At 46.5% G+C, this 23,348-nt stretch overlaps 1 protein-coding gene across 1 annotated transcript in view; it reads right to left on the reverse strand.

Annotated features, from left to right (window-relative positions):
* The window catches only part of EPHB1 (EPH receptor B1), a 416,986-nt gene that overhangs the window by 43,504 nt on the left and 350,134 nt on the right, over positions 1–23,348 (reverse strand). Inside the window, exons 11-12 of the mRNA XM_032869646.1 lie at positions 12,211–12,458; positions 4,250–4,465 (exon numbers count right to left, since the gene is read on the reverse strand). Coding sequence (XP_032725537.1) covers positions 4,250–4,465; positions 12,211–12,458 — 464 coding nt within the window. The remainder of the gene's footprint in view (positions 1–4,249; positions 4,466–12,210; positions 12,459–23,348) is intronic.

Raw genomic sequence — 23,348 nt, forward strand, 5'->3', positions numbered from 1 at the left:
ATTCTACCAACCGTTCAAAGAAGACGTAGTACCCATCCTTCTCAAACTCTCAATAAATTTCAAGGAACACTTCTAAGCTCAATTTATGACACTGGCATTACACTTGTACAAAACCCAGACAAAAACACCACTAAAAAAAAAAGAAAAGAAAAGAAAAGAAAAGAAAAGAAAAGAAAAGAAAAGAAAAGAAAAGAAAAAGAAAGAAAACATTACAAGCCAATATTCCCAATTATTTTTAATTAAATATTTTATTTATTTATTTGACACAGAGAGAGATAGACAGAACAAGCAGATAGAGTGTCAGGCAGAGAGAGAGAGGTCCCATTGAGCAGGAAGCCTGATGTGGGGCTCGATCTTAGGACACTGGGGTCATGACCTGAGTTGAAGGCAGATGCTTAATCAGTTTAGTCACCCAGGTGCCCCTTCCCTGATGAATGCAAAAATCTTCAACACAATATTAGCAAACTAAATTCAATAATACATTGAAAGAATCATACACTATGATCAAGTAGGATTTATTCCAGAGATGCAAGGATGGTTCAACATCTACAGGTCAATCAACATCATACACAGCATTAACAAAATGAAGGATAAAATCATATCATCATCTCAGTAGATACAGAGAAAGCATTTGACAAAAGTCAACAACTATAACCATTTATGATGAAAACACTCAACAAATTGGATATAGAGGGAATGTACTTCACCATAATAAAGGCCATATGTGAACAAGCCCATGGCTAATATCATATCCAGTAGTGAAAAGCTGAAAACTTTTCATAGAAGAAAATTAGACAAGGATACCCACTCTTCTCATTTTTATTCAACATAGTTTTGGAAGTCCTAGCTGGTGGAATTAGGCAAGAAAAAGGAGTAAGAGGCATCCAAATGGGAAAGGAAGAAGTAAAACTGTATTTGTAGATGACATGTTACTTTATATAGAAAACCCTAAATGTTCCACCAAAAAGCTGTTAGAACTAATAAATGAATTCAGTAAAGTTGTAAGATTCAAAATTAATGTACAAAAATATGTTGCATTTTTATACACTAATAACAAACTGTCAGAAAGAAAAATCATGAAAACAATCCCATTTACAATCACATCAAAAAAGAGTAAAATACTTAGGAATAAATTTAACCAAAGAAGTGAAGGACCTATACAATGAAAATTATAAGAGATTGATGAAGAAACAGAAGATGAGACAAATACATGGGAAACTATTCCATGCTCATAGGTCAGAAGATTTAATATTGTTAAAATGTCCATACTACCCAAAGCAATCTACAGATTCAGTGCAATCCCTATAAAAATTCCAATGGCATTTTTTACAGAACTAGACCAAATTATTCTAAAATTTATATAGAACCACACAGACACACACAAAGCCTCAGAGAGCTAAAACAATCTTGAGGAAGAAAATAGTCTTTGATTACCAACTACACTGCAAACCTAAAGCAATCAAACTGTACTGTACTGGCATTAAAAAACATAAAAACAGAAACAGAATAGAGAGCCCAGAAATAAACCCATGCCTACCCGGTAAGTAATTTATAACAAAGGAGCAAAGACTATACAATGAGGAAAGGACAGTCTCTTCAATAAAGTGTGTTGGGAAAACTGGACAGCTATATGCAAAAGAATGAAATTGAACCATCATCTTATACCATATACAAAAATCCACTCCAAATGGATTAAAGAGTTCAATGTAATACCTAGAACTATAGAAATCCTAGAAGAAAACCGATGGTAAACTCTTTAACATTAATCTTACCAATGTTATGTATTGCACCTGGTGTCAAAGGCAAGGGACACAAAAACAGAAATGGGACCACATCAAACTAAAATGTTAGTCTTACTAACAAACAAATGGGACCACATCAAACTAAAATGTCTCCGCACAGCAAAAGACACTATCGACAAAATGAAAAGGCAGGCTATGGAATGGGAGAAGATATTTGCAAATCATATATCCAATAAGGGTTAATATCCAAAATATATAAAGAACTAATGTAACTCAATAACAACAACAGACAACCTGATTTAAAAAAATGGCTAAAGGAACTGAATAGACATTTTTCCAAAAAAGACAGATATAACGATGGCCAACAGTAGCATGAAATCTGGAAATGCGTCAACAAGACAGGATGGAATGAAGAATGGACAGAGGGACAGATCAGATTGATAGTTATATAATAAATCAGACCCAGCAAGATACTAATTCTAAAACCCAGGTGGTGGGTCAATGGCTGCCCTCTGTAAATTCTATCAAGCTCTCTGTATGCTTGAAACTCTTCAAAATAAGACCTTGAGAAAAAGAAATTTCAGGTGTATTTAATATTTAAATAATAGAGCAAAACCTCCAGTAAGAGAGTACAGAAAACTTTAAGAAGCGCTTTATAACCCTGCAATAGAGAGAAATTTTTAAATAAACCAGAAAACCCAAGAAGACATAGAAAAGATGCATTTTATTGACTATATGAATATTAACTACTTTTGGAAACCAAAGGATATCATCAACAATAGCAAAAGAACAACAGTTGGTGGGGAGGGGAACTAACTGTATCATATGTGGAGACAAAGGGTTAACATCCCTAATATAAAAGGACTTCCTATAAATTTCTAAGAAACTGACAAACAACCCAATAGAAAAATAGGTAAAAACGTGTATAGGTAATTAACAGATGAGGAAACATGTGTGAAAAGATAGTAAAGTAGTATCCCTAGCACCAGTTGAAAATGCAAACTTGAGCCTGGTGGTTGGTATTAAGGAGGGCACATATTGCATGAAGCACTGGGTGTGGTGCATAAACAATGAATTCTGGAACACTGAAAAGAAATTTAAAAGTAAATGAATAATTAAAAAAAAAGAAAATGCAAACTTAAACATGATGAAGTATAATTTTTCATCTTTGGGAAGTTTTTAAAGATTGATCACCTTTGCTGCTGGTAAGGATGTTGGAAGATGGGCACCATACATTCCTGGCAGAGTGTAAATGTTCACAGACTTTTAGAAAAGCAGCTGGGCAGGAAGAATGCCCATCAGACATGCAGGACAGAATAATGAGCTTAGTATGATCCCATTTTTACAAAATAAAAATTTTCACATTTTGAACAATGAGAGAAGTGTGATAAGAGATGCACCTAATTATTAAAATTGATGCTTTGGGACACGGGTTGGTAAACTCTGGTCTGGTCATCTGAATTTTTGTAGCCCATGAGCTAAGAATGGTATTTATACCTTTTTAAAGGATTACATTTTAAATGGTTATATATTTATCTACGTAATATCCTCGGTGTTGCCTCTTGGCCAACAAAGCCTAAAATTCTTACTATCTGGCCTTGAAGGAAAAGCTTACTGACCCCTGCTTCAGGGCAATTGTGATTTCTTGGTTACTTTTTTCCCCTCTACTTCTCTGTATTGTTTTTATTTTTTAATATATTGGGAGTGGACATAAAGAGATGAGAGGAAACCAGGGAGACCAGTTAGGAACCTACTAGAAGGGACCAGTGCTTTGGAATAGGGTGGGGACTGTAGCAAAGGAAAGAAAGGGGCAGATTTTATTTAAACCTATGAGAGTTGTGGAGGGATTGGATGTGGATGGTGAGGCATAAAGCAATTGAGGCTGTTTCTCAAATTTCGGTCATGAGATGAGTTGGTGCAACCACAGAGATGCAGAGACTGGGGAGGGAAATGGAGTAAACCACGAGCTTGGCTTTGGACCTGTTACAGTTTCTGACTGGAACTGTGTGAACTAGGTGCTGGCCATAAGTGACTAGAGCTGCTTGGGCTGTGGAGGAGGAAGCTGGGCAGGAAGCGCAAATGTAAGAGGAACCATTATGTAGATGTCTGTCTTCAAACTGTCTGGAAGCAGTAGGGAGGGAGAAGAGGAGGGCACCAAGGGTCTGCCTGGTAACACAGAACCCAACCCTATCAGCACCTACTTCTGCTGATGGATGTCTCTGATGCCACCATCTAATGCCGGGATTCCCCCACATCACCTGTTCCAGAATGTTCTTTTTCCCTTGGCCAAGGAACACCCTGACCCTTCCTTACAGCCTATACCCAGATGCTTGCCTTACAACCAGCTGCAGCTATTTCTCCATCTGGCGCCCACCTCCCCCAGTGGAGAGATAAGTTCAGGTCCCAGCCCCTCCCAGTGTGCCCTGCCACAGGTCACTAGCCCAGCCATGGGCAGCCACATTTTATTCATGCCACGCTTTTACCTGAGAATACCAGGAAGGACTCACCAAGGAGCTGGTGTAGGTGGGGTCTGAGGTGTCATCCTGGAGGTAGCGGGAAAGGCCAAAGTCGGATACCTTGCACACCAGGTTACTGTTGACCAGGATATTCCTAGCAGCCAGGTCTCGATGCACATAGTTCATCTCGGCCAGGTATTTCATGCCCGCGGCAATACCCCTGAGCATCCCCACCAGTTGGATCACTGTGAACTGTCCATCGTTTTGCTGTAACAAGACGCAAAGGGCATTGGCATCAAGATGGGCTTCAGTGGTTAAGCAGAAGCCGAAGTACCATAGCCCTGCTGCTTGTTAGCCTCTGTCTGTGACCGGCCATGCTACTCACTGTGCCCTTCTTCCTCCCCCACTCCCTCCATCTCCCACCCGCATCCCTCTCCTTGAACTCTCTGCTTTCTCCTCCTTGCCAAGCCCTGTCGATTCCATCTCCAAATTACATCTCAAAGCCATGCATGCCTCTCCATCTCCACTGCCTCCCTTCTAACCAAGTCACCATCATCCATCACCTGTAACAGCCTCCCCGCCCCTGCCCCCCTCCCAATCCATTCTCTACACAGTGGCTAGAGCCATCTTTGCAAGACATAAATCAGGCCATGCTACTCCCTGGCTTCGAGCTCTCTAACAGCTTCCCATTGCATTAAGGAAAAGCTCCAAATTCCCTCGCAGGGCCCATGGGACCCCGAGGGATCAGCCACTGCCTCACCTGCCAGCCACAGTGACTGGTGACCTCTCAGTCTTTTTCTAAGCCAAGCTCTTCCTGCCTTAGGACCCCTACACATGCCATCCCTGCTGCTCTTCCCCACAATCAACACCTACCTGCCTTCAGGTCTCCCTTTAAGTGTCCCTTCTTCAGAGACAATGTCTTGCTTGCTCCAAATTCCCTTGCTCCAAATATAACTAGCACTTTCTATTTCACTGTCTTTAGTGCATGTTCTTTTTTTTTTTTATTAAGATTTATTTATTTGAGGAGGAGCGGCAGAGGGAGAAGGGAGAGAGAAAAAAATCTCAAGCAGACTCCCTGCTGAGCACAGAGCCCGACACAGAACTGGAGCTCATGTCACTGAGATCATGACCTGAGCCGAAATCAAGAGTTGGATGCTTATCTGACTGAGACACCCAGGTGCCCCAGGAATGCTCTTATTTTTCTTCTTAGCATACATCACAAGTTTCGGGGCGTGTGTGTGTGCACACCTGCCTGTCTCTGCCGCTTGACACTAAGCTCTTTGAAGACAAGACCCTCTCTCTTGTGGGCACCAGAATGCTCCCAGGGCTAAGAACTTTAATGTAAATAGAAAAAGTTCAATTAATATATGCTCAATTTATGACTCCTCCATCTCACTCTGTTTCCAGAATTAAATGCTTAAGGTGTCTTCCTTGGGTCCTACCAGAGCTGTCAACCTTGACATTGGGATAACCACACCCACGGCAAAGGGGTCAGTGGCAAGAGAAGCACAGACACAGTGTCTGGCATGTGGACCCTCTTAGTGAACGGGAGCTGGGGCTTCTCCTCCTCAGGCCAACCGGCAGTGCTGCTCTCTCTCCCATCATCGGTGGGCTCACCATCTCCTGGGGGGCTGCTGTCCTTCATGGTTCGATGACAAACCTCAGTGAATGAATCAGCCTTCCTCCTGCCTCACCAAAGTCCCTGAGTCTTGGTTTCTGCACCCACTGGTAATATCATTGGTCCCCATGCTGCCAACAACACATTTTCTCTTCTTGTCCAGGCCCAGCTGTTCTTCCAAAGGACTCTAAGTTGTATTCTGTAAGCAAAGCATGGCCCAGGCACTGACATGCTTTTACTGGGGGAGGGGTGGGAGCAGATGGAACGCCCTGGGTCTGCTCTAGGTATGGCTGGACACAGGGCAAGGCAGCCACTCCCCAGTGCCCTCAGGTGAAACACAGAAAGCAGAGATGGTGGGCACAGCTCCCATTTAGGGAGCACCTGCTGCCTGTGAGTTGGTACACAAGGCACTCGCACACGCTACCTCACTTAAATATGCATGCGCTTCTACGAAAGCATTTTCTATGCAACAATCAATAAGGAAAAAGGAAAGATTGCAAAGATACCCTGGTTATTAGAGAAAACCCCAGCCATCAAAAAGTCTAGCCATCATAGTACAAATGTTGAAGACTTCCTCCTGCAAGATTGTAAGCCTGGGTTTGCGTCCCAGGGTCCCGCCGCTGGATCTGCGGGAGCGAGCCACCCGACCTCCCTCCACTTCTTCCCAAAACACCCATGAGAGGAGAAGCCCGCAGCACACCAGGATCAACACACCCCAGGTTCTAGGCTTCTTCTAACTCAAACCTTAACCCCCTCCCAGCCTGCCTGGAATGCTCTCTCTGCAATATTTTCTTCTAACCAACTCCAAAAGGAAGTGCAGATCTGCTTTTTTGGAAAGTCTGCCTGGTGTTCGGCACATGGCGCCCATCTGCGAGAGCTGGATGGGCCGTGAGCGGTGCGAATCCTCCTTCTCACTAATGAACTTCAATCAACACCTCCTTGAGAACTTAGCCAGGCTCTTGCTAGCACCATTCATTTTCTCTAAGTAGATCTCTGGGGACCCGCCTCCCCAGAAAGTTGTCATGCAACTTCCGTATATTAGAAAATGTATCTCAGCTGAGAGTCACAAGGGTCATATTTTTCCAATTCAGTTTGTTACTTCCTCTCTGTAAGTGTAGACAACAATGTGGTTAAAAATGAATGTGTCCCAAAAGAAGCCAGCTTGTAGATAGATTTTGGGGAGGGGACTGGTGGTGATTGTAAACAACTCTGGGAAAAGAAATGTTGAAAGAATGTGCGGCAATATGTCTGTTTCTACTTTAAATCATTTAAGCGACACGGAACAGCTTTACTATCTGATTTGTTTTAATATTTAGATCAGTCACCCTTAGAGTTTCTGGGGTTGACAAAGGCCGAGCAGTGGTGAAAAGTCCAGGCTTTGGAGACAGACAGACCCAGCCTAGGGTCCAGGCTCTGCCGCTCATTGGCTGGATGCCCGTGGGCAAGTCACTTAACTTCCAGAGCCGTCATTCCCACACCTGTAAAACAAGTACACGGTGTCCATTCTTCATAGGATTTTGGTGAAGTTAAGTGGGACAATACACGTGAAAGGGCTTGGCTCAGTGCCTGTAAATCCTAAGACAGCAGCAAGGATTGCTGGTATTATCAACCAGGCCAAAATGTCTCACAAACCAGCTGGCCCATGTACTCAGACAGCTGGTGAGAGGAATGGAGGACACCTGGGGCCAATACTCCAGGTTCCCACAGCTTCCTGGTGTGTTTTGGAGACATCCTAGGACATCACCATAGGAGAACCTTGCCTGCAGTGCATTCTGAGCTCAATGGGTTGGCATCTGTAGTAGAACCCCCAATAGTCCACACCCCAACTGTAATAGTGGACGACTAGTGCCTCATGATGCAGGCTGGACATTTGGATCAGTTAATTAACAAACACGATTTCTTCCATTTCTTGACATTTGAATGGCAAGTCACACTTAATGGAATACATTTTGATCCTCCTTTGTGCAAGGCAGGGGATAGTCTATTGCTTTTCAGAGGAGATAAAGAAAGTCCAGAAAGTGTAACTGTCAGGCTTAAATCACTCTATGTGGCTTTGACTTAAAACAAGTCCAGAATAGTAAATTCTTTCTCCACTGGCTTTCCATCTCTGATGGTAACGACTTCCTCAAATGTGTGGAGAAGAAAGCTGCATATAAGCTTTGCAGCAAAAAGTGACATGATTGATTATTGATGTCTGCCATGGTCACAGCAACAGAAAGTAGAGGCAGGTGTACCTCAAATATGCTACTCTGATTTGAATCTTTTAACTCCCATCTGGGGTCTTTTCCATGGAATATGCTGACTTTGCAAGGGCTACACATTTCCTTCAGAACCTGCAGAGGAATCACGTATCACGATAAGACAGGATGGTGCCTGTTGAGTTCATGATTTTGGCAAAACTTAAAGATATAAACACATGAAGATCGCCTGCTGTGTTCAACTGTTTTATGTTCAGCTCATGGGTGTAACTCCCCAAGAAGAACTTTGAAAGTTAGGAACACCAGCATCCAAAGAGAAACAAGACCATGTTTTCTTGGTGACTTTGGAAGAGGATCAGCCTCCACGCTGATCACATGGTAAAAACACCATACAGAGAAAAAAAAAATACAGGCCTGGGTGAAGTCATTTAAACTTTCTTTCCTTCGTGAAGTGCTTTCTGCTGAAATTGCTTTCCAGCAAATTCACTGAAGCCACTTGCTGGTCCTTTTATTAGGCTGGAAGGATTTAGGTATTTCAACTTTCATTGACAAATCCACTTCAGGAAATGAAACCCTTATTTGATTTGTTTGAAGAGAATGAGTCATAGATTTTTTTTTTTTTTTTTTTTTTTTTTTTACCTGTAAGAGACCTATCTTTCAAGATCATCCAGCTCAAAGCATTTAGTTTATAGACTGGGAAATTGAGTTAACAGATTTGCTCAAGGCCACCAGGTGACTCACAATGGAGCCCTAAGCAGAACTGAGGTCTTGGGGCATCCAATCTGGTATTTTCTTCCTGACCTCCGGCTTATGGTCATCTAGCTCCAGCCTATGAGTGAGCCTCCCTGATAAGAAATGTCCACATTTGACATTGCTCAGTAGCTTCTAAGAGTCTCCCAGTTATGACCATCTGTGGATGAACCAGCAGTGACCACAAGGCCAAGCAAGGCTATGACATGAAAAGGACACTGATGAGGGCCACAGGGGGTGCTCCTACGACCATACAGGAGCCACCACATTGAATCCTCTAAGTTTGGGGAACCAAGAAGGAAATGTTTAATTATGGACTTGCATGTTACATAATCCATGGTGCGGATATTTTCCAAAAATGGACAATAAAGAACCTACTGAACGTGCAGTTAAAAAACAATAACGCTTCTAGTCCTTCCAGAAAGTAAGGATTCTATGTCCTGCAATGAGAGAGGGGCGCGCGTGGGTGGTGAGAAGCCATGTCCAATGTGCTCACTGGATCCCCGATACCCGCAGCCTCTCGGACACTGACCTGGAGCCAAAGCTGCAGCCACTCTCCAAGGCTACCATGTCCAGTGTAAATCACCATGACCAGTTTGGTTGCGGGGGGAGGGGCAGTCAGTTGCACAAACTCTTTTCCTTTCTTCTCTGAATGGTGATCCTAAAATTACACTACTTCCCAGAAGATGGGCCCTGCAGAACTGCACTGATGACCTACTTTTCAATTTTACCAAGCAGCAGATACATCAATTAATGTTGCTATGCTCCAGGGTTTGGTAGTAAGGCTGAAATTAGATTTATAGATTACCTGCCTCCATGCCGTGCGAGGAGTCAGAAACGCTTCATTTCCCCTCTCCTCCTGGCGCTGCCTGCTCTGGCCATTCCTTCCTTGCCATCCCTTACCCTCCGTTTCCCTGCATTCCTCACGTGCCCCTGGCTCTTCTCCACCACCTGGGCCTCATCATCATGAAAAATCCTGGTGTCCGACCTGCCCGCATGTCCTGGGCCCCACCCGGAAGGACGTGCGGAGCGTCTGTGCGGGGTTTTGGTTTTCTGCAGCCTCCTAGGAACGAATCTCCTTGTTCCCCTGTACGTTCCAGGGAGAGAGTCTGATCACAGTCCTCAAGTCATGTTGTGACTCGGTGAAGTACAGTCAGGTGACTCCTAGGAAATAAATGGCTCCTAAAAAGGCCTGGAGGCTGGTTCTAGAAAATACTTTTTCTCCTAACATTGTCTGCTATTCACTTTTATTTGGCTGTCTTCATGAGATCTCTGATTATGAATTAATGCCCCCAGGAAAGCATGGTCTATACCCCACTCTGACGTTAGAGGTCTGGCTATAAGAACGAGGGACCACGTACACTCAGGAAGACTCCATTTCTCTTGCCATGCACAAACACTCTGGTGCCAGAAATGGCTTTTCATGTTTTTCACTCAACAAACATTTATCAGGTGCTTCCTGGGTTAGGTACTCGGAGGGAAGGGGGGCTGTTCAGAATAAAGGACGTTAAGCCGTACCCTCAAGGAGGCCATACTAGGCAATGCACATTGGCCCCACCCATTGTCATCCCATGCCCCCCACCAGAAATAAGCCACTACTGCCTATGCACCCAGAGGAGGCAAAAGTGTGTGCTTGCCCTGCTCAAGTAGCTTCAGTCTGGGCAAATGCAGCTTCCAGACAAGCTCCTCCACGCTGCAGGCCCTCGGCCCTGAGTCACTACAGAGCTAGGCCATGCTGGCTCTGGCCTTTGAACATACTGCTCAGTTGTTCCATTGTACCTGCCTGCTTCCTCTCCCCCTCAGTCTCCAGTATCAGTTAATTCTCTGTCCTCTTTAAAGCCTTTCCTGGCTCCTGCAGGAAGATTTCCATTCTTCTTGGCTCATGATACCTCTTCACACCACACACAGAAACATAAAGAATCCGGGCAGATGACTGCTGGACGCTTGGGGCACTAGGGTCCTCAGAGAAGGGACCGCTGGGGCATGCTGTAGTCTCTAAGATGGGGACAACAGGACCTCCCATCTCTTATGTGTAAGATGACATCATGTTATTATCCCCATCAAAATGTGGGGCCCTTTTCCACCCATCTTGAGTCCGGGCAGCCCATCACAATGGTGGAAGGGTACTGTGGGATTTGAAGCTAAGTTACAGAAGTGGTCCAGCTTCTGCCTTCTTCACATGGGACATTCGTTCTTGGGACGCAGCTCACTGTGAGGAAGCGCAAGCTGCCCACCTGGAGAGATGCCAGCAGACAGCCAGCATCAGCTGCCAGACAGATGAGTGAGCGAGACTTTGGATGATTCCAGGTCCCGGATCTTGAACTGCCCCAGCTGATACCGCATGGAACAGAGATGTCCCCAACAAGCCCAGATTGCAGATTCATGAACAAAATAAATTATGGTGAGTCACTGAAATCTTGGGTGATTTGTTACTTAGCATCAGAGCAATGTCCCTTTCATGTCTATAGGCCCAGAACCCAGGAGAGGGCGTGACCGCAGAGTCACCCCATGAATATTTCAAGACCAAGTATCTGAATGATCCTTTGATCTGCAGCCACAGCCACTGTTTAGTAGCTTTGGTGACAAACATAGCCTGCCGCTAGGTATTATCCTCAAGTCCTTGCTCAGTAGACCCTGCCCCATTGAGATGCTGCCCATGCACCCTCTGCTCTCAGTCTCCCCCTAGTCCCCAGCTGAGGCTTTGGTCCGAGGCAGGACTTGCTGGCTGGCCTCTGTTCCACCAGCTGCCACTCCCCAGACACCGGCATCGTGGCCGTCCTCACCACCCCCGCTGAGTCACTCTGATGTCCTACAGAAAGGCAAGTGGTTCGAGTGTGGTTCCATGTGAGCATGATTGACAATGACCATTTACACATCTCCCAGCCATAGGCCTCGAGGACCCCCACACCTCTGCTGCAGGCTGATTTGGAGTCAAGCCCAGAGAAGACCTGTGAATGCTTGTGACAGTCTCTTCCTCTCCCACCCAGGAACGCCACCTTCGAGGGTGGGTGGCCCAGGCTTCAGAAAGGGCAGCCTGTTTTATCTCTGAGCTGCGAATGAAGGGAACAGGCTGGGTGGACAGTGCTGGGGAAAGGCAGCGACGGCCACTGGTGTCTGCGGGAGTCACACAGTTGCATTGCAGGCGCTGAGAGTCTCCTCAATCTCCGTGATTCATGCAGGTGCCCATGGCCATTCTTCACTCGCCTCTATTCATTCGTAGTCATCCAACAAGCATTTATCGAGGCCCTACTCCATGCTCTCCTCCTACTGAGGGGTCCACAGGCTCCTCTTGTTCTATGCTTTTAGGAACAAATCCGTCAACCCCGCTACCATTTCCAACGCCCACCCACATTTCATCGGGCAATTCCTAAGTGGCAGGCTATCCTCATGCAGACACCCCCTCCCTGCATCCGGCATGCCGTCCATGCCCCCCGAGCCGCTCTTACCCTGAGGAAAGAATCCAAAGCACCATTCTCCATGAACTCCGTGATGATCATGACCGGCCGACTCTTGGTGACCACGCCTTCTAGGCGGATGATGTTGGGATGGTCAAACTGACCCATGATGCTGGCCTCGCTCAGAAAGTCCCTACGCTGCTTCTCTGAGTACCCAGCCTTCAGTGTCTTGATGGCCACGTAGATTTCCCTCTTGCCTGGGAGTTTCAGACGCCCCTTGTACACCTCTCCAAACTCCCCTGCAACAAGAATGCAATCATTACCCATCTCCTTCTCAGTCTGCGGAACCACAAGGGCACAATAGTGGTGGGCATTGAGACGCTCAGAGTGGAATTGTGGTGGAAGTGATAGAGATGGAAACAGTGTTCTCCCATTGTAACTACGGTATCCTGGCCCCGATCAGTTCACAGCAAACACAGAGGTTACACTAAAATAAGCTCCTTGCCTCAGTTCTTCAAAATAGTTCACGTAACTAAAATGGAATTTCAGAGTCTACGTGAGTTTGCTTTTCCTCGCGTTTGGTTTTTCATTTGTGTCCCAGCTGAATAATTGAAATGAAACGGTCAGTTTCACTTTGGCAGACCATAATTCATTTTTAGCAGAGTCTGGCGCAAGAACATCCAGGGGCCAGGGGATATCTTCAGGTTCTTTAGTGCTCTGAATGAGATGGATAGCATGTATGTTCCTACACTGCCCTGAAAGCTTCTGTGTCTACTGGGTCGCCCAGAAAGCAGACCCTGAGAATTCAGGAAGGGAAGTTAGCAGACACCGTGCAGGATCGAAGAGGAGGGAGCAGGACTGGCCAGACTCCCAAATCATGACACAAACCTGACCTTATGAAAAGAAAGGAGGAAGAAGGCATGGATAAAAAGAGCTCCAGATCGCCATGCCACCCTGGCTGCTGTGGGACTGTCCGTTTCCTCCACCCCTGGGCCACTCCAGAGTACAGAGCACCCATGTCAGGAAGGCCCAGGATCCAGCCTCCCCAGCATGCTCAGTCACTGCCCAAGGCTGCCAGGAAAAGCTGGCCTCTGCAGGGAAAGCTGAGGCAGGTCCTGAAGGCAGGGAAGCTGGAAGCCAAAGGCTCTCTGCGCCCCCGGCAGCTGGACAGGCCGTGGTTTCTCTGAGCGAACATGAGCGGCACACCTCCACGTGTGCCACAGCATTTCAACATTTGTGCGGGACCATGACCCAGAGTAAAAGCAATTCCGGTGGCACTGTTTCATAGCTGCTTTACAAAATCTGTTGAATCCTCTTAAATATGCTTTCAAGAGCTGTTCTATGATCTCCCCTGGCTTTGTAACTTGAGTTCTTTCACGTGAAGCGGTTCAGGCCTACTCGGAAGCGTGTCACTGACATGTGTGGCAAAGGCCTGACAGGAGATTGGGCCCGACAGCTTTCTGCTGGGGGGACCTCTTTCACCTTCAGCTTCCAGAGGAAAACGATGGCACAAACCGGGGGCAGATCAATGACAGGCCGAATTAGAAAAGCAAAGCAACATCCCCTCTGTGATTCGGTTGGGAGTTCCCTTTGTTTTCTGCTGTGGAAGTCACTGGAAGGGAGCTGCAGGAAAGGGTTTCTTGCGTGAAACTGCTCCAGAGTCTGTGAGATCGATCGGAAGCTAGGGCTGGAGCAGAGGTTGGCGCAAGCACCATAAGGATGAGTTCAACACGGACCTGAGGACACAGACCATGTGTGACACTGGTTTCGAAAGGAATCACATGCTGCTTTGCCGAACTGCTTGAAGTCAGATGGAGTCTCGTTCGTGTTCCTAGCTTGTAGTGACCACTGTGGTCCCTGGTATGGGGAGGCGTGCCCATCAAAGTGGGGAGAGCATATTTACTGTTCCCTGTTTGCTTCTGCTTTGTCTGCTCTTGGGTTATGACCTGGTGGACTCCTCTAACCAAAAAAGTAGAAGTACCAGTATTTAAATTTTTATAAAAGACTATTCACTGCAGCATCTTCTTCTACAGCAAAACACTATACGCCCATAGCCAGGGAACGGCTGGAAAATGACACATCCATCCTGTGGAATACCAGGAGCTACGGAAAACTAGTAGATGAGTCACACGCACTGACTTCAAAAGATGTCCACACTGTCTTGTTCAATGAAGAAGAAAAGGGAAAAAAGCTACAGAATGTGAACGCAGTATGTACCCAAATGCAGTGTGTGTGTGTGTGTGTGTGTGTGTGTGTGTGTGTAGAAGAAAAACAACGGGGAGGGCACACCTGGGTGGCTCAGTCATTAAGCCTCTGCCTTCGGCTCAGGTCATGATCCCAGGGTCCCAGGATGAAGTCCCACTTTGGGCTCCCTGCTCAGCGGGGAGCCTGCTTCTCCCTCTTCCTCTGTGTTCTCTAGCTCTTTCTCAAATAACTAATTAAAATCTTAAAAAAAAAAAAAAGGAACACAATGGGAAAAATCCACATGAAATTTATTTTTAACTTCAGATTCTTTTTAAAAACAGTTGCCCTTCAAGGTTGGGAATAAGAGTGGGGAAATAAAGCCAATCAACTTAATCTAATGCTGTTTATGTTATTTGAATGGTTACAACAAGCATTACTTTTGTTGTTCAACTGAGTAAAAGTTTTTTTAAAGGTACTGCACAGCAGGGGACCTGTCAGATATGTGTGTATATGTGCTTGCGTATAGTTTGTGTTATACACATGTGTATATATTTGTATAAACATGTCTACATGTATGCATATGTATGTGTATGTGTATACGCGTAATCTATAATATGAGTGTGCGTCTATAAAATCCATCCTTCAGACACCTTGACCTAGCGAGTATTCAGTAACCATGAGCTGAATGAATACAGATACAGACTGCACATTTGATAAATGTACCAACTGAAGACTATCGGTTAGTATTTCCTCCTTGTTGCTATAATAATAAGTTACATTTTCTTTTAGTAAGAAGACAGTGGTTGAAGGGAAAGATACAGTAATATTTCTTCTTGGAGGAGACAGGACAATGATGTCTATTGACCGCCTACTACGTGCCAGGCACTGTGCTAGGCTCTCTGCATATCTTATCTCACTTAATCCTCAGGCACCCTCGTGTGTTGGGTGTCATTATGCTCATTTTACTGGTAAGGACACTGGGCCACAAAGAAAACATACCCCAAACCCTGCAGCTGCGATCAGAGCCAGGATTGCTGTCGATGCCCAGCCCTTTTCCCGCCAGTGCCCCTCAGCAGGCATGCTCAGCAGTTGCCTATAAAGTCACCATCCAGGGACCACCATGCCCCAGCTGTGCTGTCACTGTCACAGCAACGCTTATGTGGGGAACCGCAAACACAGTGGGCCTACTCATAGACAGATCTCACATTCATGGAGACTTCCTGCCTGGGAGCCGGATGGGGTCAGAATTTTTAGGAATCAGTATCTTCATCAATGTCTGCATCAGTGTGTGGAGCTGGGGACAATGCCCCAAGTGATTCTGATGTCCCCTACGACACACACAAGAATACCCCAGTTTAAGACTTCTCTTCTACATCAGTGGTTCCTGAAGTTGGCCGCCTACCGCAGAACCCTGGGGAGTAGGTGTACTCTGAGCAAAGTTCAGAGGCCTGGATCCCACCTCTAGGAATTCTGATTCACTTGTCTGGGTGCACCCTGAGCCTGGACATACTTCAAGTTTACCTGCAGGATCAGCTACGTAATTTGTGGGTCAGAACCAGGTGCAAAATGAAACTGCAGGGCTTGTTAAAAAATTATGAAGGTTTTAAACACCTGAGTAGAAAGAAAGAACAAGAGGCAAGAGACCGGTGAAAGTGTGGCTTTGGCAAGTCCTATCTGCCTAGACCAGTGTGGCTTACACTCCTTTCTGAACTGACAACTGCTATTTCACTGTTTAACACTGTGGCTGGCTGGTTTCCAAATGAAGTGCTCCTACTCCCGAGCTTGAAGTTGTATGCTCCACGGGCATTGCATCATATAGGTTTTTAAAATGATAAAGTGGAAATGGACTCTCCAGAGAAGATTTTCAGGGCAGCGAATCCACTCTACCTGCAACTGTCACCCTCCTGTAAAGCATGGACTTGGGGTAATAATGATGCATCACAGTAGGTTTATCCCCCAAGGTACCACTCCGGTGAGGGCTGCAGAGTGAGGGATGCCGTGCATGTGCAGAGCAAGGGGTATGTGGGGAATCTCTGTACCTTCCCCTCGATTTTGCCACAAACCTAAAACTGCTCTAAAAAAAAACAATACAGATGTTCAAAGCATGTGGTCTCCTTGGGTAGGGAGAGCGGGGCTTAGTCGTCAGTCACTACGGTGGGAGCAGTATTACTGCCAGCATGGGAAGCAGAGGCTTCATACGTTCTGTAAAGATAGCTCCTTTCCTGTCTGGCAAAGAAATGACTTCATATTCTCCAAGCCCAGAGGTTTTCAAAGGACCCACTACAAAGAAAGCTACTTAGTCCACCATCCTCACTAGGTGGCTGTGCTCCATCCTGTCATTACATGGCCCCAATACTGGGAGAGGGACTGGGGCAGGGAGTGGAGGGAGCAGCTCGTTGTGGGCGCCAGCCTGACCACCCGACTCAGGGCACATCAACTCCCCAGGCTCAGCTTTCTCAGCCTGACACAATAAAAAGAAAGGAAGGACCACCGGGGCTTCCTAAGGGGGTGTTGAGTGTTGGAGAAGATGTTTTGTAGGCTACACATTGTGGGCCGCACATGTGGGTGGCGATTTAAGACAAGCCAGGGGTGGGGTGTGAGGGGGCATGGCACATAGGGGGTGGACTCTGGAAGAGAAAAAGGAGGAGGAGCAGGTTTCTGCAAACTAGTGGGACCGATGACAAAGCAGGGCTTTATGCTGGGGGTGGTGGGGAAGTCCGGCTGCCAGGTATCGGGGTGTGGAAGGTATCCCTAGCTCAGCCTCGGGAGCTAAAGTGTGGGGACTCTGGTCCTCTAGCACCGCCAAGGCTCCTAGGGAGTGGGGGTCGGTGGGCATACTGCCATCATTAGTAACAGAAAACCAAGGCCTTGTGTGGCTTACAACCTGAGAGGCTCTGTCCCCTTGCTCTTCGACTTCGGGTTCATACACCATTCTCAAGAAATTATTTTTGCTTCCTGACACCTTGCCTGTCATTAAGGCCAGAGCTTGCTGTCCAGGATGCTTTGATTTGCCAGGATCTGAGCTCTAAGAGCTTCCTTTTCCATGAGCTCCAAAGCACGGCCAAACACTTTGCAGTTTTCGATAAAAATTCATAATACCTAAAAATATTCTCCACAAATCAAGCATTAACATTATATTTAAAATAAATACTTATAGGAGATGACTGGGTAGTGGTTAGGGTTGATCATTTCTACGCGGATCCTTCCCTGACTGATTGCAACCAGCCTAATTTTGGTCTGGCTGGACTTCGATTGGCATGCATCTTTGCGGCTGACCTTGGAGCCTCTCCTACCACCAGACCTCCCTTTGGCTAGGACCTCCCTCTGGCTTCAGGCCAGTCTGGGGGCCAGGGGATCTCAGCGGTGGTTCTCCAGGTGTGGTTTCCACCCAACAGCAGCAGCATCACCATGGAACTTGCTAGAAAATGCAGATTCTCCGGCTCTACCTGGACCTTCTGGTTCAGAAGCTCAGTAGGTGGGGTCCTGTGACAGGAGTTTTAATAGGCCTCGAAGAGGATTCTGACATTGGGCTCCAGTTTGAGAACCACGGCCCTCCAGGCTGTCCTCTGAGGGTAAGTTAGCCAGTTCCCGCGTCTGTCCTCCGGACGGCTCCTAAAATTATCCCCTACAAGTTTTCAGCTCCTTGCCTGTTCCTCTTTCCTTCTTCCCTTGACAAAACGAGGAAGAGAGAAGTGGTTCAGCAGCATTAAATGTCTCAACTGTTATATATAAAATCAGAAGGGAAGAATTTTCAATTTTTGAAAATGAAACATCTAACCTGCTAGCAGGTATTTCGACTGGTGGCTCTTGGCTATGTGCAGTGCGAATCTACACACATTTGCACTTTTTTTTTTTTTTTTTTTTTTTTTTTAGGAGCAGCGATTTGAAGTCACAAACTGCCTTGGGGGGAAGAAAAGAAAGCAGAGCTTCTAGTTACTAATTCAAGCTTCCACCAGAAAAGGAACTTCTAAAGAATAAATTTAAACTAGGTTTTAAAGTAGGATTTCCAGCCAGTTTTATCACACTAGCCTGGGCAAGGTAAGTAGGTTATGGCTAAACCAAGGAGAGTAAAACCATGGCAGGCGGTCTGCCACCTCCGAGCCCCGCACCCGGGACAGACATTCCTTATTGATCATAGTGCCATTCCTCCTTTTGGCAGGGCTCCCCAGGTCCCCGTTACTGGGCTCCTGGAGTTAGCGGACAAGATGGAGTGTGCTTGATGGCCATGGTGTGCATGATACTTAATACCTACATGGTGAGAGTGAACTGATTATCTCTCTTCTTAGGGCTGCCAATGGTCAGGCGACAGCTGCCCACCTGTAGATGACATTATTTTATAACGTAAGCTAGCACATATGACTGAAAATGCTGCCTGTCTTGGTCCTCATTGCTATCCTTAAGGTAGGTAGCTGATTATACTGGAAGAAGATGATTGGAGGATGGAAGAATGTGCTCTCTCCAGGAAATGAGGGGCACCTACCCCACGGGCATACTGAATTCTAGGACGAATCGTCACTACCAATAAGGAAGTTCACATATCCCAAACCCCCAGGCAGAAGTAACGTCCCTATATACTTCACTGTTCTTTCCCAGAACAGTGCCCAAAGTGGCAGCTATGTAGGGGGTTACATTCACCAGACTTGGTTGACTGTGTCTGGGTTTCAATTCTTGCTCTATTATTCACTCAGTTGGTGACACAATCTTTGGCAAGCTATCCTCTGTATGTCAATTTCCTCACCAGTTTAAACACACACACACACACACACACACACACACACACACACACCCTATCTCATATTAAGGGAGTGAAGTAAGGCAATGCTTGAAAAGTATGTCCACAGTGAGTGTTCAATAACATTCCAGTTATTTTAATTATAAGTACTCAAGACATCTACTTGATATCCTCTTCTCGGAGCCCTTCCTGTTGTGACTCTTATCCAGTATTGAGGCCACCCCCACTTTGATTAAGCCTGGGAAAATCAGACTGGAAGGTGGACTTTCTACCAAAACATCCCCAAGAACCCATCTTCTTCTTCAAAGGAGAGAACTAGGGAGACTTGCTGGTCCATTTCCAATTGGTGCACATCACAGATCCCCACCACCCAACCCTCTCCCCATAAGCCTGCCTCTCTCTCAAAAAAGTTTTCTGTAAAAATGCTGAATTGGCAGCTACTGGAGCCAGAAGAGGAGATTTGTTAATAAAATACAATTGCCATATCTTCCTTTGGAAGCCATCTTCTAGTGTCACATCTACCTACATTTCCATGCACTTGACAGTCATGATCGGGGCTGCTGTGTATAGCTACATAGGTTGCACACTGCACAACCCAGACTGCCATTCATGCTGGAGGGCCCAATTATAGATAGCAGCCTGCTTGATGCTCTGGGTGAATCTGTGAATTGAACTGATCAGAACTAACCAATGCATTGGAGTTGATCTGTGGGAGGGCTCCTATGAGTCAGATTCATGGTCACGAAGAGCTGATATTTGCCAAAGACTCCAGAAGGCCTGTGGCCCTCGTTGAAGAGACCAGTGATATCCATTATCTGCTGTGGGGGACAAAGACCAGCCTTCATCTCACTGAGCCACTTCTGGAGCGCCAAGTGAATCAGGACTCTTCACCTTCCTCTAGGTTTTCTCTCCATTCTCCTAAGCTCTGCCTAGTCACCCCCAATTTTCCTCCCTGCTCTACTCGCCCCACCAAGGATCTACTTTCCTTCAACCATATGCAACAAACAGTTGATGGAGCTCCTGAGTGCCACACCAGGCCTGGCGTGGGATGAACAAAAACTCTGAGAATGTGTCCCTTTCATGGAACTTGGAGGGCAATGTTGAGAAACAGGGTCAGATGTTGAGAAAACCCACAGTTGCCACAACTCTCCAGCTTCAATACCTATACTTGACTCTACTGCCTTTACTCGCATGCATGACTGCCAACTCCTACCCCCAGGGCCTGGCAGGGTTCCCTCCCTCCAACAGGTTTAATCCCCCACCCCACATTTCTGGCCACAACCTTCATGTTGCCCGCCCCCCCATCAGTTCCATTCACCACGTTTGGATCCACTCCAGTTGAAGGCTACTTGAGCTACCCTACCACCCAACCATCCTCTCCACACTTCCAAGCAAAGTCTCGTAACTTGTCTCCATGCCTCCGAGGTCTTACCCACTCTTTCCCATCATCTCCTTCTGGTCCAATCCAGACACAGCCTCTATCCAGTTTGTGTCCCTAGAGCCTCATTCCCATCACCCAGCCTGTAGATGCCTACCTAAAACCCACCATCCTCCATGGGATAAAACCCATACCCATGCTTCTGGAATGCCGGATCTCAGCCTGACTCCCCAGACTCAGTACTTGACACTTACTGTCAGGAAACACCTCCCTGTCAGCCTTCTCTCCTCCTTGTTCTCAGGATGTGTCATGTGGAGAGTATGCCCATCCAAAGCCTTCACATCCTCAAGGGCGCTTAACGTCTCTCCTTCCTGGACTCTCTCCTGCCCTCAAACCTCTCTTCCCATCTCTTGTGGACCAGCATGGTGTGTGAGTTAGACTATCGCCCCACAGGGCAGGGGTTGTCAGGCATTGTGCATTTCCCAGAATCCACCACAGTTCAGGCACAGGGTCAGTGTTTAATGAACGAGGATCTTCTTGAACTCTAAATGGAACCCCTTCAGCCACAATCGCAACCCATTTCTTGGGCCCCACCTGCTGAGGGGGCACTCAGCAGGTATGGGCAGGGTCCTCTGCATCCTTTGAAATAACCTTGCACGGTCTGTGAAGCTGGGGTGTGCTAGTAAGTGTTCACTGGAGAGCTCTCCAAAAAGCAAAGAAACAAAGACCTCCCATTTGTAGCATTTGCCAATTCCCATCATGTAAACACCCCTACTGGGGCTGATGTGGTCCTACCAACAGGTGTCACTGAACACGGGGCTGGAAAGAGACGCACACTATCAGCTCTTGGGAACTGGTGCCAGCTGCCTCTGTCAGCCTGCTGCTGGAAGGTCATGTTCATTTCTCTCCTTAAGTCATGCAATTTTCCTCTTCTGTCATTGTCTCATTCTCTAATGAGTTTCACAAAAATCTTGTTCTTTCTACCAGTTTTCATCTTTGAAAGCTTAGGTCAAAGGTCATCTCCTTGTGAAGCCTTCCTGATGCCCCCGCTCATTCCCAGAGCAAGGGACTGAACGCTGCTCTGGGTTGGCCCAACAGTGAACATATGACTGGCCTATATCCCACTAAGATTGTCAGAGCTCTGGGGAGGGGAGAGGGTTGCTGTTTGTCTATCTCTGGAGCCCCACGTCCAACATGCAAGAAGTATTCAATAAGAGTTTGTTGGGGGGGTTACCCAAGCAGAGAAAGGATGAATGATTTCTGAGCCTTCTTTTCCTGTGTTGTTAGGATCTGCAGCCCCCTTTTTGCCCCCTGCTCCCAGTCAGTCTGGAGGTTAAGAGCAGCAATGCCAACAACACTGTCTAAACATTACCTTACAAAATGCTTTTCTTTTTAACTTGACCTTCACACCAGCTCTTTTAGCACAAACTAAAGTCAGTCTCAGTGAGGCGGGGTGTGGAGAAGCAAGAGTGGGGAGAGAGGAGAAAAAGAACTGGAGAGTGGGGACTGATTCCAGCTAGAAGCGTCTTCTGGTAAAACTGCATTGAGTTACACATAGTGAATTAATATCCACAGGGATTAGCCCTGGAATTTCTGGATCATGAGGAGGTGAGCATCTGGTAGAGGGTGGTCGGCAGTGACCAGGCGCAGGTCTTTACCTCATACTGCTGGGTGTCTCATGAAATGCTGGATGTATGCATCCCTCCCCACTCCCACGTGAGCCTCGGAGAGGACTGACCTTCTCTGAGGAAGATGCACCAGCAGCAGCGGCCCAGGCTACACAAAAAGGGAAAGTAAAGGATGGAGCCGGGCCGTCGATTATCCCTTTATAGGTGGCCGGCGGTGGGTGAGCTCACCCCCAATCGTCACTCCCTGGCAGGGTCATAAAGTGAAAAGCCTCTTTACTCTTCCCCTGACACAGGCGGGAGGGGGCCGATGGGTGCTCTCTGGGGTGACATGCAGTCCAGAACACATCGCTCGAAGCACATGACATAAATAACATTAAAATCACTAGCACCATTACCACATGACATAACAACAATTAATAACGTGAGGAAACAGGGCACAGGACTGAAAGCACATCTCCCCGACACTCTTTCAAGTTCACTGCAGAAATCTGAGCCCCTAGGAGTAATCCAATTTATCTGGTATCCAGCCTTCCAAGGCATGATCCTTAAATATGTCAGCATCTAAGGAGGAAGAGAAAATTATCTGCACAGAAGTGGAAGTCGTGGTTCGGTAACATATTTAATGAAAGTCAATGCGAAACACGGATAGACTCATGTGGATCAGATTACGGCCAGCAGGCTGGGACTCAGAGGGGCTGGTGGGAGGGGAGAGGTGTGTCCCAACAGGGACAGTCCCAGCAGCCCCCCAGAGATCCATGAGGGCGGAGCTCTTTAAGAGAGAAACCAGAGCACGAAAATGGTGGCCTAATGGGGCAAGCTTTCAAATGTGACTTCCAATTTCACAGATGGCTTTGTGACCCCTCAGTGCCTTAAGAGAAGCAGTGAATGGAAGGATAGTGACTTTCCTCCTAAAGATAATACATGAAGTGGCTGTCTGTAAGACTTCAACTGAGCGTATTTTATCAAGTTAAAATGTTACAGGAAGAGGCAACACCATGGCTCTCCAAATACTGGTATGAATAAAGCACTTCTAAGCGTAGGGACGAAAAAGACGACGACAGCATTATGCAGGAAGAGAGCTTGAATACCGGCTAACAAGAACTGGAGAAGAAAAGACAAAGAATGTTGTAGAAGAAAATAAAAAAGTAGGAAAGAGGACACAAAGCAGACACAGTTATAAGAAGATTCAAAACAGGCAGCAGAGGAGGCATAAAGAGGTTACTTATAAAGTGATGATATTTTGGGTTATTTTACTTGTTCACTTTTT

This window comes from Lontra canadensis, unplaced genomic scaffold (genome assembly GCF_010015895.1).
Source record: "Lontra canadensis isolate GAN:19392208 unplaced genomic scaffold, GSC_riverotter_1.0 scaffold38, whole genome shotgun sequence".
Lineage (NCBI taxonomy): Eukaryota > Metazoa > Chordata > Mammalia > Carnivora > Mustelidae > Lontra > Lontra canadensis.